The sequence below is a fragment of the Epinephelus fuscoguttatus genome, linkage group LG15, assembly GCF_011397635.1.
Source record: "Epinephelus fuscoguttatus linkage group LG15, E.fuscoguttatus.final_Chr_v1".
Taxonomy (NCBI): domain Eukaryota; kingdom Metazoa; phylum Chordata; class Actinopteri; order Perciformes; family Serranidae; genus Epinephelus; species Epinephelus fuscoguttatus.
The window spans coordinates 10,389,937-10,405,906 of NC_064766.1; the positions used below are offsets into that span (position 1 = coordinate 10,389,937).

At 42.5% G+C, this 15,970-nt stretch overlaps 1 protein-coding gene across 1 annotated transcript; it reads right to left on the bottom strand.

Annotated features, from left to right (window-relative positions):
• Nucleotides 1-68: 68 nt before the first annotated feature.
• LOC125902203 (mitochondrial ubiquitin ligase activator of nfkb 1-A) lies at nt 69-2,753 on the bottom strand. Its single transcript, XM_049598379.1, has 5 exons — nt 2,659-2,753; nt 2,397-2,521; nt 2,211-2,298; nt 1,999-2,119; nt 69-1,915 (listed from the first exon to the last, which is right to left on the bottom strand). Exons 2-5 carry the CDS (start codon nt 2,511-2,513, stop codon nt 1,423-1,425), a joined length of 819 nt encoding a protein of 272 aa, XP_049454336.1. The 5' UTR covers nt 2,514-2,521; nt 2,659-2,753; the 3' UTR covers nt 69-1,422.
• Between the last annotated feature and the right edge of the window lie 13,217 nt (nt 2,754-15,970).

The window sequence follows — 15,970 nt, forward strand, 5'->3', positions numbered from 1 at the left end:
CCTGGAAATCATCATCTGTCTCACTCTTCTGACAACACAAAATATTTCAATCATAGTTAAACAGTTGCTTCAAGGTTTGAAAAGAGGTTTTATTAAATACAAACACCACATCCCTTTAAAAACATTAGGTGCCACAGTGTTAAGTGTCCTTTTTTGTCTACACATTGAACAGTAAACAAACAATACAGCAAGAACATAAAAATCTAAGAGGTAGATGATTATATCCGCTAAATAGATTCAGTCCAAATCACCTTATTGGATTTTAATTCCATCCTGTGTGGACATGGTGACTGGAAACTTGGACTGACACTGATGACATGTAAGTAGTTTCTTTGATCAGGCTCACAGTTAGAATCTTGCAATCAAAAGTAAAAGTAAAAGATTGTGAAAATAAAAGATGGCTAACACCACATACCTCCTTAAACTAATGATTTTATCGTAAATTATAAAAAATACACTTTCATTACAAAAATAAAACGTCCCCATGATAAAGTAGCTTTGAATTGTTTAAATTCTAAAGTTAATAAATCTAATAAAGTCAAATATCCTGCATTACATGCATGATCCTCTGAGGTGTTAATCACTTGTCACATACTTTTTAGAATAATTATGGCCTAATGACTGCAGAAGAAGTTGGAGATGGAGGCCACATGATCAGGTGTTAAGCAAATGTGTAGTTGTCATAGCTTGACGTGTGACTGTACACCGTTAGACCTACAAGGAATTTATCTTGTAGCAAGGCTTCATTCATCCCTCCAACACAGAAAGTTTTAGGCGCAAATACCTTCTAAAAAAATCCCCAGACTAAACTGCTACACTCCGCCTTTGCTCACATCATCAGGTGCAGGATTTGAGTACACAGAATTCTTGTACAATAGAGGAAAATTATTGACAAAACGGCTTAACATCCTTTGAGTGGTCCATTAAGTGCGGTAGCCCTGAGGGGCAAAACAGAACATTGAAAATAATACTTTAAATTTAAACTAAACATTTCAGAAAACAAAAACATTTTAGAACCCACAACAGTTTATAAAATACATAATTGACTTGAGTGCTGTCTATCTTAACAAAAATTGTTGTCACTGCCTTTTCTGTTTCATAAAATATCCTTTTTTTTATTTGTTCATGTATTTTCTGACATTTATGCATTTTCATTTGTGTTATCTAATTTGTCAATGTGTTCCTCTGAATTGCTGTGCTTTCTTTTTTCCCTAATCAGTTTTGTCCAATTATGCAATTTGCCCCTCATGGCCACCGTAGTCTTTGATGTATGTTGCAATGTGACAAGATAATACCTGTCATCAATGAATTGAGATATATTAGCATCAGGACGGTGCTATGGAATTTAGAATAAAACACCCGAGGCAGTACTGGGACTCCCAAACAGCATTTTAAGCTGTTAAACCTGCAGTATCTTCAATCCTACTTTGATTTGTCATCCTGTTTTCCCACCAAACCATAGATCACCTTGGCTAAAAGAGAAGCCCCTGTGATGCCAGTCACAGCAGTCAGCGCCTTCCACATGCTGGCTGTTTTCTCGTGCCTGTCCATGAAGCTCCTGTAGTCAGTGGGCACCAGGATGAACTTGCGGCCGTCCTGCGGGGCTTGCAGCCTCATCACTTGCCCCCCCTCCAGTACCACCTCACCAAAACCAGTCAGGGTGCTCCCCACCCGCAGCAGCTCCTCACTCTCCTCCATCGCCACTGGTTTCTCCCCACTGATGCCCTGCATCATCACATTCACCAAGCCCTCCTCAGCACGCCTTACTTTGAAATAAACCCTTTCCAAGTCGCACCCAGAGGCCTCCAGAGGGTTTTGAACCTTCACGTACAAGTCAGTGATGTAGGCTCCAGGGCTGACCAGACTGAAGGGCACTGTGTTGTTGGTTTCTTTCCTGTTCATTGTCCGTGAATTCCTGGGAAAATAATCAAACTGTTATGAACAGGCTAGGAGATTGATAAAGAGACACTTAATGTTTTAGTCTGTAGGCTAATGTACCATGTCTTGGTGAGGGAGTTCCAGTATTTCCAGTGCTCCTCCACTGCTATCTTCTGAATCACACCAAAGCATCGTGGGACAAACTGACTGGCCAGTGGCTCCCCATCCGCCTGGACCAGACCTCCAAACAGATACAAAAGAAACAGTAAAATATCTGTGACTGATCCCATTTAAAACTGCATTGACTAAAATGCACATTGGCATGTTTGTACCTTCGACAGCAACATACTGAAGTCGCTTGTGGGGAGATGCTCTCAGGATTTTGACCAGATGTTGGTCTGGCTTGAAAATGGGTATTTCCTGTAATATAAAGATGTAAATAAAACTTGCACGAGCATTTTTTTTAAGACTAGAGCTGTGTGAATACCGTAACAGCACTCAAGCAATACAGTACTTGCCTTTAGCTTTTTCAACTCTTCTTTCTTTTCTTTGTATAACTTATAGAAAAGGCCAGAGAAGGCAAAGCTGGACCCGATGCCAATCAAAACCAGCGGGTTTACAGGAAGGTCACTCATATCTGTGTCTATGAAAGGAAAGCATACACAACATATGGTCAACACAGATCAAAGTAAACTACTGTATACACAGGAATTATCATTGTACGTCGTATGCTTTTGACGAATAATTAGACAAGGGTCACATAAGTGGAGTAAGACTTACCAGTTAAACTAGCAGGTAAAAGACTGGCAAACCTGCAGTGTGGTCATAAACTGAAAATAAAAGCTTAAACTACGTTGGTTTCATTTCCTTGTTTGCTCACGTTGCGTCATGTTTCATCAGCCAATAGGAAATAAGCAGCATTTTTCTATTAAGATTTATCACCACCAGGTGACAGCAGTGTCCTGCTGAGACGTTTTACGTACCTGCACTCCAAAATGTGCATGGTTCATTTTAATATTTAGTACAACAGTAGTAATTTATTTGAAACTATTTGCATTTGCCATTAAGTCAGCACTCACATAAAACCAATAGTGGAAGATATTTTAAAATCATTTACTCCACAAAAGTAACAATACCACTCAATATAGTCTGTACAAGTAGAAGCTCATAATTCTGAATTTTACTTGAGTAAAATAACACAAGTATTGGCAACAAAAGTACAAGAGTGAAAGTTTATTACGCAGGTTGACTGCTTTCACTTTTGTGTTATCTTTGATGCGTTCACATGTCAGTGTTTAATGTTGTTGGTTGATGTGGCACTAATTTTACAATATTTTACAAACACATCATATGTTTTGTCTGTAAAATCTTAATCTGAAAAGTGACTGTCAAACAAATGTGGTGAAGTAAAATGTTCTCTAAAATGTAGCCGAGTAGACATAAAAAGTAGCATAGCATACCTCAAAAAATAATTAATGGAATACCTAGAGATCAAAAGATGATAACTAAGAAAAATAAAACAATCTGACCCTTTTAAAGGTTATTTCTTGTGAAATACTGTATAGTTTTACCTCTTCATATCAAACTTTTTGAGCAGGGAAAATCAATCTTTAATTTAACTAGTCACAGCTTCCCTGCTTTGTAGTAAGGGGTCAAACACCCAGCAGTGAAATCAAATTAAGTACATTTACTTAAGTATTCTACTGAAGTAGAGTTTTGATGTACTTGTAATTTACTGGAGTATTTCCATGTTTTGCTGCCATACACTTCTTCTCCACAACATTTCAGAGGGAAATATTGTACGACTAATTCTACTAAATTAATTTGACACTTACAGTTATTTCCCCCTGCAGGCCCACCACCCGCAGAGGGATCCAGAAGGGTTCGGTGCAATGTGGATTGGGCAGCAGACCAAGGCGGGGGCCTTGGCGGTCCGATCCTTGGTTACAGAAGTTGGCTCTTGGGACATGGAATGTCACCTCTCTGGCGGGGAAGGAGCCGTAGCTTGTGGAAGAGGTTGAGCGCTACCGGCTAGATATAGTCGGCCTCACCTCGACACATAGTTCCGGGTCTGGAACCCTAGTCCTTGAGAGGGGTTGGACTCTCTCCTTCACTGGAGCTGCTCCGGGTGAGAGGCGTAGGGCCGGGGTGGGCTTTCTGATAGCCCCCAGACTCTCTGCCTGTACGTTGGGGTTTACCCCGGTAGACGAAAGGGCTGCTTCCCTGCGCCTTCGGGTCGGGGAACGTGTTCTGACTGTTGTCTGTGCTTATGCACCGAACAACAGTTCAGAGTACCCACCCTTTTTGGAGTCCCTGGGACGGGTGCTGGACAGTGCCCCGACCGGGGACTCCATTGTTCTGCTGGGGGACTTCAACGCTCACGTGGGCAATGACAGCAGGACCTGGAGGGGCGTGATTGGGAGGAACGGCCTGCCCGATCTGAACCCGAGTGGTGTTCAGTTATTGGACTTCTGTGCGGGTCACAGTTTGGCCATAACTAACACCATGTTCAAACATAAGGATGTCCATCGGTGCATGTGGCACCAGGACAGCCTCGCAGGTCAATGATTGACTTTGTAGTTGTATCATTTGACCTGCGGTCATATGTTCTGTACACTCGGGTGAAGAGAGGAGCAGAGCTGTCAACTGATCACCACCTGGTGGTGAGTTGGATCAGATGGTGGGGGAAGACGCCACGCGCAGACCTGGCAGGCCCAAACGAACAGTGAGGGTCTGCTGGGAACGCCTGGCGGAAGAACCTGTCCAGATGATCTTCAACTCCCACCTCCGGGAGAGCTTCGACTGCGTCCCGAGGGCAGAGGGGGACATTGAATCCGAATGGGCCTTGTTCCGCTCTGCCATTGTCGAGGCGGCGGTTGCGAGCTGTGGCCGCAAGGCCGCTGGGGCCAGTCGCGGCTGAAGAAGGAGGCCTACAGGGCATGGTTGGTCTGTGGGTCTCTGGAAGCAGCTGACGGGTACCGGCAGGCCAAGCGGAACGCAGCGGCGGCAGTCATTGAGGCAAAAACTCGGCCATGGGAGGAGTTCGGTGAGGCCATGGAGGAAGACTATCGATCGGCTCCAAAGAGGTTCTGGCAAACCGTCCGGCGCCTCAGGGGGGGAAGGCGGCAACTTGCTCACACTGTTTACAGTGGGGGCGGGGAGCTGCTGACGTCAACTGGGGACATTGTCGGGCAGTGGAAGGAACACATTGAGGAGCTCCTCAATCCCACCAACACGTATTCCAGTAAGGAAACAGAGACGGGGGTCTCGGGGGCGGGTCGTCCAATTTCTGGGGCAGAAGTTGCTGAGGTAGTGAAACAACTCCGAGGCGGTGGAGCCCCGGGGGTGGATGAGATTCGTCCTGGATATCTCAAGGCTCTGGATGTTGTAGGGCTGTCCTGGCTGACACGCCTCTGCAACATTGCGTGGACATCGGGGGCAGTGTCTCTGGAGTGGCAGACCAGGGTGGTGGTCCCCATTTTCAAGAAAGGGGACCAGAGGGTGTGTTCCAACTACAGGGGGATCACACTCCTCAGCCTACCCGGTAAGGTCTACTCCAGGGTCCTGGAGAAGAGGGTCCAGTCGATAGCTGAACCTCGGATTGAGGAGGAGCAATGTGGTTTTCGTCCCGGACGCGGAACCGTGGACCAGCTCTTTACCCTCGCCAGGGTGCTGGAGGGGGCATGGGAGTTTGCCCAACCAGTCCACATGTGTTTTGTGGATTTGGAGAAGGCTTACGACCGTGTCCCCAGGGGCATCCTGTGGGGGGTGCTCCGGGAGTATGGGGTTGGTGGCCCCTTGCTAAGGGCCATCCAGTCCCTGTACCGAAGGAGCATGAGTCTGGTTCGCGTGGCTGGCAGTAAGTCGGACCTGTTCCCGGTGAGGGTTGGACTCCGCCAGGGCTGCCCTTTGTCACCGGTTCTGTTCATAACTTTTATGGACAGAATTTCTAGGCGCAGCCGAATGGTGGAGGGTGTCAGGTTCGGTGACGGGAGGATCTCGTCCCTGCTTTTTGCGGATGACGTGGTCCTTCTAGCTCCATCGGACAGTGACCTCCAGCTCTGGCTGGGGCGGTTCACAGCCGAGTGTGAAGTGGCTGGGATGAGAATCAGCACCTCCAAGTCTGAGGCCATGGTCCTCAGCCGGAAAAGGGTGGATTGCCCACTCCAGGTCAGGGGGGAGGTCCTTCCTCAGGTGGAGGAGTTTAAGTATCTCGGGATCTTGTTCACGAGTGAGGGTAGGATGGAGCGGGAGATTGACAGGCAGATTGGGGCGGTGTCAGCAGTGATGCAGGCGCTTAACCAGTCCGTTGTGGTGAAGAGGGAACTTAGCCAGAAAGCAAAGCTCTCAATTTACCGGTCGATCTACATTCCAACCCTCACCTATGGTCACGAGCTTTGGGTAGTGACCGAAAGAATGAGATCGCGAGTACAAGCGGCCGAAATGAGTTTCCTCCGCAGGGTGGCTGGGCTCAGCCTTAGGGATAGGATGAGGAGCTCAGACATCCAGGAGGGACTCGGAGTAGAGCTGCTGCTCCTCCACATCAAGAGGAGCCAGTTGAGGTGGTTCGGGCATCTGGTAAGGATGCCTTCCGGACGCCTCCCTGGGGAGGTGTTTCGGGCATGTCCAACCGGGAGGAGACCTCGGGGCCGCCCCAGAACACGCTGGAGGGATTACATCACCCGGCTGGCCTGGGAACGCCTTGGGATTCCCGCGGAAGAGCTTACGGAAGTGGCTGGGGAGAGGACTTTCTGGGCTTCTTTGCTGAGGCTGCTGCCCCCGCGACCCGGACCCGGATAAGCGGAGGACGACGAGTATGAGTACGAGTATGACTTACAGTTATTTTGCTAATAAAAGGCTCTGCAAACAGAGGTTTTCAGTATGGCAGATTGGACCTCTAGTTAGGTGTGACACATGGTGGAGCTATGCTGGAAGTCATGTGATGCCATAGACTCTTCACACTGATGGTGCTGTGAACAGTGTTACATGTCCCGCCCTCACAGCTACAACTAAATGGCATGCTGCATTCATGTGCTCCTCTGATGGTACCATCTTTGTGAAGCTGTTCTTCCAACTATGGTTTATTCATGAGCTTTAAGTGGTAGTGTGGAAAAAACATGGACCCTACAAAGAAGATGTTTGTATTTTATTGCTTAGAATGGACAAAACCACATGCTGATAACAGTTTGAAGTTTTATATCACAAAAGGATATTGTCCCAGACTTGCTGTTGCATCAGTATACATCCCCCAAAACTACTAAAATGTTGCTTCAATTGACTAATGCAAATAAATAACATTTATAACTAATCAAGGTCACCCTACATGGATAATACCTGATCACAAATTACATGTGAGCAAAAAATGGACATGCAATATGTGAATTAATAAATGTTTGTTGCCATCAACTGAGTATTTACTTTGATCGCCCATGTTTCTGAATTTATGACGCCAACTCGTCAACTCTCAAGTTATTGTTCCAACCTTAAGGGGCGTTCATGTGAATCTTCCTTGTCGGCACCTCATTTTTCCAATTACTCCGACACCCCATGAATGCATGGTCCTGTCTACACACAGACAGATATTTTTGTAAACAGATATTTTTCCCCTCCGGTTTAAAAAATGATTCTGTCCACACAACCTTCATTTTACAAAGTATTTCTGTCCACACAGAAACTAATAATACCTTTGTTAGAACACCAACTTAAGAGGTCATCATCATTTATTCCCCTTTGACATAAGAATCAAGGAGCTCACTCAAAACATACAAGTAACACTCTGGACATACTAAACTTCTCTTTCCATTCCTCAGTGACAACAATCAGACTCTGTCCCACCATCTGCTGGTTCGACCAGAAGCTACGGATGCTGAGGTGGGGCAAAAACATTGCGTGCAGCAGAGGTCTCCATTCATCCACGAAGTGGTGTAAAGTAGTCATTAGATCAACCAGTGCCAACAAAACGTTAGCAAACCAGTAGTCCGCTATTGTTGCTGTTGTTTCGAGCATTTGCTCTCTACACAAATCAAGAATGGGCATGCATGTATTGAGGAGATGACATCATTGTTCCCAAATGCTGCGTTTAACACATCCATACAGATGAACTGTAACCATAGTTTTGATAAATCTTCACCTCAGAAGGCATTTTTAGAAAAATCTCTGTTTCAGTGACCCAAAACTTGAGTGAGTTTGAGTGTGGACGAGGGGCCTGTTTAAAAAAAGATCTGTATACATATAGACAGGGCCTCGAGCATAGTATGTACAGTACAGACCCGCACAGTCCTGAAAAGAGGTCTGATTAGGCAACAAGTGAAAACACCTGTGTGGGTGGACTATGGGTGTGCAGGTGCTCCAAGATGTTACCTATGAGGTATATGATCACTTCATGAAATATAATGCATTGTTATTGATTAAACTACCAAACAGAATAAGTTACAATTTGCTCCACTTCGACCATCTGTTTTAAAATGCAGCTTATTTAATGCATCAATTGCAGAAAATCAATAATATCTGTTATTAAGACTGTCAGGGCCCATTCTGCATATTGAGTGGTTCTACTTTTGATACTTAAAAGACATTTAAAGTATCAGCAGTATCCAAACCAATATTCTTGCAGGACTTCTACTTGCAGCAGTGCATTTCTATGTTGTGGTGTTACCTTTTCTGTTTAGACCACTTCTCCCACCACTGCAAAGACACTAATGAATGGTTCCTGAGTTGGCCCTGTCTCTTCATCTCTTACTTTAATTTCTAAACAAAGTAGGTTTACTTCTTTGTTATCATGGTGTGATGCTGATTCCTCTTGCCAATCAGAATGATACAGTCATGAATGAGATATGGCTTCAGGCTGAGTTATGCTGCATTTATAGAGACTGTGACAAGATTTCCCATTCTCTTTTATTATAATGACTACTGGCCTGATGATGTCGGTCTATTCAGCTTTCACAAGATGGGCGAAAAGTCACAAAAAAAGTAAAACAGTTTTGTATGGCACTGCCTTTCTCCTCCTGATAATCATCTCATGACCTGTCAGATTCAGGTCCAGATCACCTGACGACACTCAACACTGAAGCAGTTAATCCTCTGATTACGTCTTTACAAAAAGTTGCCAGCGTTAACCAACGTAATACACCCATGCATCATAAAGTAAAGCGTCACAGACTTTGCCAGCTTCCTTTTTCTCTGCCTCTCCCTCTGTGTACTGAATAGATGACTATGCTCTCTTGGCAAACAGTGTTTGACTATGAATACACATCTGTTTTACATGTGTGGTCATATTTTCACCTGTCAGTTAGATACTGTCTTCCTCTCGTTTCCAGCTCCTTTCCCCAGACTGTGAAAAGAATTGCTGGAACTGAAAATGTGTCTGTATCTGGAGTAAATACTGGAAATTTGAGTAGAATTCTTTTGGTCTTTTTTTCCACGAATAGTAGTGAATCTTCAGGGGCATCTCTGACACCACGACATTAGAGTTCAATTCAACACCTGATGCCTAGAAAAGAAAAGAGAAGAGATGAGTCATGCCATTGAAGAATGCATTTATTTATAGCTGCTTCTGTGCCTTAGTTACTTAATGCTCATCCTGATTCAGACGTTGCTTTATTCCTCTTTAATATGTCTGTCCTTGACTGCTCACTAAAAGCAAGTCTGCATTCAGTTCACAATAATGACGTCAGTTTTTCTTATTGTTGGAACTCTTTTCACTCAAACATGTGCAACCTTGGTGCAGCGTCTCCAAACCTGCATGGAACAAACCCCACTGATGACACTGACAACACAGACAGTCTCATATTTCTGTGAAGATATACAGTGGCTTCACAACTGAATTAATGCAAAACAGAGTAATACATCAGGACAAAATGAAAAGTCTCGCAGGCATAAAACCTTTGTCTAAAAAACATTCTGGCTAATGAATGGTTGTTATTCTTATTTCATCAGCAGTAAAAATCCCGGAATCCTCCTTACTGACTTTCACCGCTCTAAATTGTATTTGTTTTAAGGATGCACACACCCTTTGGCCCTTTGTCTCACTGATGAGTGAGAGTGGACAAAAGACACCCTGCTTTAGAGCAGCTGGTCTGTATGTTCATGCCAAAGTACTCGTCTGTACTATTTCAGTGCAGAATTGGTGGCACAATAGCTATAGATGGTTATGCTAAAAAAAAGGATGGTTAACACAAATGTCTGTACATCAGAGGCCCTTGATGCAAGAAGATTTTGCAGCCTTGAAAATACATGGTCTACGTGTCAGTAACATAGGCGAAGTGGTTTAAATGTGACCACAGAGTCTGAACTGAGAGTTTACAACAATGCTAGCTGCTCTGTGAGGCTGCACTTTATACACAGTTGAGCTAAATACTATTGCATGCTATCATTCTTACACTGACGATGCTGATATGTTGACGTTTGACAGACATAATGTTTACCATGGTCACCATCTTTATTAAGCATGTTAGCATGCTAACAATGGCTAATTAGCACTAAAAACAAAGAAGGTACGGATGAGGCTGGTGGCAATGTCCTTTGTTTTGATGCTGCTTTCCCATCACATTGGAGGGATGATAGAAACTGGTTGTATATTTACAAAGATGGATGTATGAGCACTGAAACACTATCTTCTCTGGAAACTTAGTGGCCTCAGTGTTAGTCAGCAGATTTTAGAACTAGTGTCCAAAACCATGGTTGAGAGTGTTTTAACTTTTTACCCCCCTGCCTGTTACGGTCAAACTGTACATCTAGGAGTAAACTTTCTAGGATTGTGACAGTGTGCCAACATAGTTGGCAAGCCACAAAAGCGTTTGACCCAACTCTTTACGGAAATAACAAGGAAGAGACGAAGGGTATCTTGGCACATAGCTCCCATCCTCACATCCTCAGTCCCATCGGCAACTAAACATGTATTCAAGAAGCCCTTCATCCCAAGTGCCATCAGTATTCCTAACTCAACAAAGTGACTGATGAGTTTTAGACAGACAATGATATGAGCTGTTTTAATGTGTTAAGTGTTTGTAATGACCTGAGTTTGCTTGTTCTACTGACTGCTTGTCTGATTTTTATTATGTTGTCTCTTGGGTCTGGTGGAACAAAGATACATTTCCACACTGGACAATAAAAATATATTTTGTTCTATTATTTTCTGTACTGTGCATTGACAATACAACACCATATTCATAAAATATGGGTGTAATCACACTGAACGACGACTTCAGCTGATGTGAGGCATCCATATTTGTTTGTTTATCAGGCACTTCTGTACTATTAAGAGCCAGATACATTGTAATTATGACTTGGATGTAGATGAATGTACAAAACTTCATCCAATAATTGCTGAGATGTTTCATTCTGGATCAAAGTGTTGACCAGCCAACACACAGATGTTGCCGTCCCAAGAGCACCTTAAAATGAACTGAATGACAAAACCACTGAGTGCAGGTGGCAAATCCACAGGGGGCTGTTACTAAAACACATCATCACTGTCAGGTGTGAGATGCTTACATGCAGTTTTGGTGACTTTCATGTTTCCATTTTAAAAGATGGATGACGTGCTTGAGAAGACTTTAAAATGGTTTATAGTGCAACTTCAACACCCACAAGATTATAACAAAAAACATGTTTTTTAACAAAGCACAGAGCTGGGTTTTTTTTTTTGGCTCCTTAACAGATTATATTTTTGTGATTACAAGCTTGACAAAATTAAATAGTATTCCTTGTCTCATTGTTTTACCTGATTTATGAACACTCTCATCTGGCATCAAATCAAACATCCAAATAGAGATTAACATTTCTTTTGGTTTCCCTGCTGGGAAGATAATTTCACTCTCTGATCTTCAATTTAGTATGATGGGTTTGATACACCTTCATAACTACCATCATTGCCTCCATTAAAATATGTAATATGTTGACTGACAGCGAGCAGGTCGATTCTGACATTCATATCAGCACGTCAATGTACCCCACAGGTAGCTTGTGAGGGGGCAGACTTTTGTTTCAGCTTGTGTGTCAAGAATTGATGCAGCAATTACCATCAATAAACGATTCCCATATTGAGCAGTTTATGTGTTCATTATTGTAAATGAGATCCTTATGATTGGCACCGTATTTCATTTGTTATTATGATCAGCTTTTCCAGTAAGTGTTATGTGATTGCTTTATGGAACAAAACAGGAAGATGTCACTGATCTTGCAGTGCAAACAAAAGCTTCCACAGTTTTAACAGAAAGAGAAAGACGAAAAGCTGAAAAATGTAAATATGCTGATCCTCTTTGGAAGCAAAGATCACACCACTGCCAAAGTTATGTGAGAATGGCACTGGTGGTGTCAAATGTTTGCTGTAATGACACCTAACTGACACTTTTTGACTGAGATTTTACTTCTTTCTGACATTGCTAACGAATTAACTGACTCTGGAATTAAATGTGATTGTGCACCATAAACAATGTTAGAAATTAGAAGTAAAGAAGTGTGCATACAGATCTGGCTTTAGAAAGCAACATAAGAAGAAAGTTTATAGAGAGCTTTTTGTCATGAAATTCCACAAGACACATCCAACAGAGCACAAAAGCTCAAACATTTGACTTTCTTCCCAGACGAAGGTTATTCTGTCATCCATCAAAGCTTTCATAAGCCTCAGTGAGTCACCCACTCGCTAATAGTAAAAACCAGAGCAGTAAAACAAAAGGTAAAGCAAATGCTGCCACTGGAGTGTAGTGCATGGAAACAAGGACCGGTTCTGTGCATTGTTTTCAGTAACATGTATTCTGAAGTAAATGACATACTCCTCATCTCTTCACACTGTGCACACGGATGGTGACTGTGCAACCATCTGACCAGAGACAAACAGGCACACACTGCATGTTTTTCACATTGCAGAACCTCTAGAGGAAGCAGACATATTTTCCAGTCTTCCCACACTGTTTTTAAATGAATTATGAGCTTTATAGCTCTCTATATTCTGCATCAGATAGCTGTAGCCACTTCACATTCAGTACATATGTGCACCATGCATCATTCTCAGAGCAATATAGCATTATCTTATCTGGGAGCAGTGTGTCAGCTATGACCGGCTCCATATCTGGAAGCCAAGTGAGAGAGTCTGATTTTTATTGCATGTAACTACACAGTTCATGTGAATATGGATGGTCTTCTGAACCGATGATAAAAGAAGACGTCGTAATGCTGCTTGTGTGTATTTTTGTTGGACTGTGGATGTTAAGTCACAGTGAAGAGAAACTGATGACCCAATCTATACATGCAGTAAGGTTTGTGTTGCCTACCTTTTTTAGCTGTTGCACTATATGCACAGATGGATGACAAATTACAGAAAGAAACAACATAAATTATCTTCGAAAGGTGCCAATTCTTATCATTTTCATCCTTAGCAAGCCATTTAGTGACCCTTATGCTTCTCTACACATTTATTTAAGGCATTTCCTTTCAATTTGTCACCTGTTTGTAAGCTAGTAGACTCATATTTTGGTGTCATAATCCTTTTACTCAATAATTTTATGTATCTTCACTTATAGCTGCAAAGGAGGACATACTTAGAGCTGTTACTTAAGCAATAGTAACAATACAACAACTCCTTTCCAAATAGAGGTCCCACAGTTGAAATTTTTCAAATGTTTTATCAGGAAAATATAGTTAAAGTATTAAAGTAAAAGTGCTGGTTCTGCAAAAACTGCCCCCTGAGGCTGATATTATTGTATATGACACTGCTGATGGTTGATACTGATGCATCATGCATAAGTTGAGTTTTACTGTTGTAGCTGATTGAGGTGTGTCTAGTTTGAAGACTGGTCATTCCAGTGGTTCCCACTCCCACACACGATTCATCTTTTAGACTTTAAAGTGAGATTTGGGTGTTTTGAAGTGGGGTTCTATAAGGGACTTATCCATGGACTGTGTATCACCTACAGTGGATTATGATCATCACAACCTCAGGTTTGGAGAAGTAGGCAGGAGTAGCCCTTTTTTTTTTTTTTTTAAAGATTTTTTTTTTGGGGGCCATTTTGCCTTTAATCGATAGGACAGTTAAGCGTGAAAGGGCGAGAGAGAGAGAGGGAGTGACATGCAGCAAAGAGCCACAGGCTGGAGTTGAGCCCGGGCCGCTGCAGCAACAGCCTTGTATATGTGGCGCCTGCTCTACCACTAAGCCACCGACGCCCCAGGAGTAGCCCTTTCTGATGGGGAACTGAAGCCGTTATATCCAACACATTCTCATCTCAGTTTGTCAGATACTGCCGCTTTGTCAGTGGACCTAAACGTCAAGTATGACACGCTAGGTACTGCTTCAGCTTTGGGGGTTATTACATGTATTGTGACTTTTCAAAATACACTTCTGTTTTCACAGGAAATGTACACTTTCTGCTCATTACATGCATACAATCTTTTCAAAATAAACCTACAACATATGTAAAATACCTCATTTTTATGTTCATTTCCTTAAGTATAGGCAGGAAAAGTCAGTGGTTGGGTTTAGGAAAAACATCATGGCTTGGCTTAAAATAAGTATGTTTTTTTACAAGCATTATGTGACATCACGTGACATGTCATGTCGCATACCTCACCTCTGCAGCATGCTACACATATTAGCACAATGTGTTGTTCTTAAAATAACTTCACTGACTTTTGGTTTCACATGGGAAACAAACAGCTGCATCCCAGGTATAAGTCTAGAGTCTGTATGACCCATCCACCGCCCCTCCAGCCCACCCTATACAGGCTCTTTATACTACGGTAGTTGCCGGCAGTGTTACAACCTGCTGCCACCTGGTGTGGATCATACCGCTGCAAAAGGTGCCTCTGTGCATCAGTATCTGATGCCAAGATCACTGACAAAGCTGCAGTATTTGATGAGTTGGGAATGAGAATGGGCTGTTATATTGCCCTGTTCAAAACTACCAGACTCTATTGACAAAAACAGTAATTTTACCTCACTGAACACAGGAATTGCAGGTCTACCGCTGCCTCAATCTGTTAGTTAGTTTGTGTTATTGTGTGACTTTGGTGTTTTAAAGGGCTAGTTTGGTTTCACCACAGTCCGACAATAACACAAACTACTAATTGAGTCAATGGTAGACCATCAACTCCTGTGTTCAGTGAGGTAAAATCACTGTTTTTGTCAATTAAGAGGGCGGCATAACGGCTTCAGTTTTCCATCAGAAAGGGATGTGCGACAGGTAAAGCAGTGAAAATATTCTAAATATAGCAAACATTTCAACTGATATTTATTTTTGAAGGTGGGCCTTTTTGTTTTCACACCAGCCTGCTAAAGTACATTTTGCTGCTGACCCACATCCACTGCAGTACATTGCTTAGCTTCTGTGGCAGTACTCCTGCCTGCTTCTCCAAACTGGTAAGGTAGTACACTGTCTATGGATGAGTAACACATACAATCCCACTTCAAAAAAAATCTGGACTCTCCCTTTAACCTTGTCTTTTTTTTTTAAATGTATAAAGCATTGGATACTTTTTCTTCTGCTTGGGCCAAACTTATTCTTTATAGAAATCTTTTGAAAGAGGAAATATCTCTCAGTGGAACTGCTAACAACTCGTGGACATCTGAAACACAACAAAGGGCCCCATTAATCACTTTGGTTTTTTTTCTAAGTGATGTACTAAAAAAAATGGAAACCGCTGGTTTAATCTTAAAACTGTGTTTTATGAGTTTAACTTGTATTTTTTAAACTATATTTCCTAATCTGTATCTAAATATTCTAGTCAAATAAATGTAATCAAGTCAAAATGTACAACATTTGCCTCTGAACTGTAGTGTAAAATAGGGTAAAATGAAAATGCTCAGATAAAGAACACGTTCCTCAAAATCTTAAGTAGACTACTATATAGAACTTGAGTAAATGTACTTAGTTACTTTCCACCTCTGCCCTTGTCAGACTCAGAGAACAGGAATCCCCTTTTTACAGGGTTATAGAATGCAACGAGGTATGATAAAACATATTATTTCAGCCAGAGTTATGAAATAAATACGTATATGGCATTACAAAAGAGTTTTGTGACATAGCCTGCACGATAACATTTCTGCTTATCACAAAAAGGCTATAGAAAACCAAACAATTGAGTCAGACATGTTCTTATT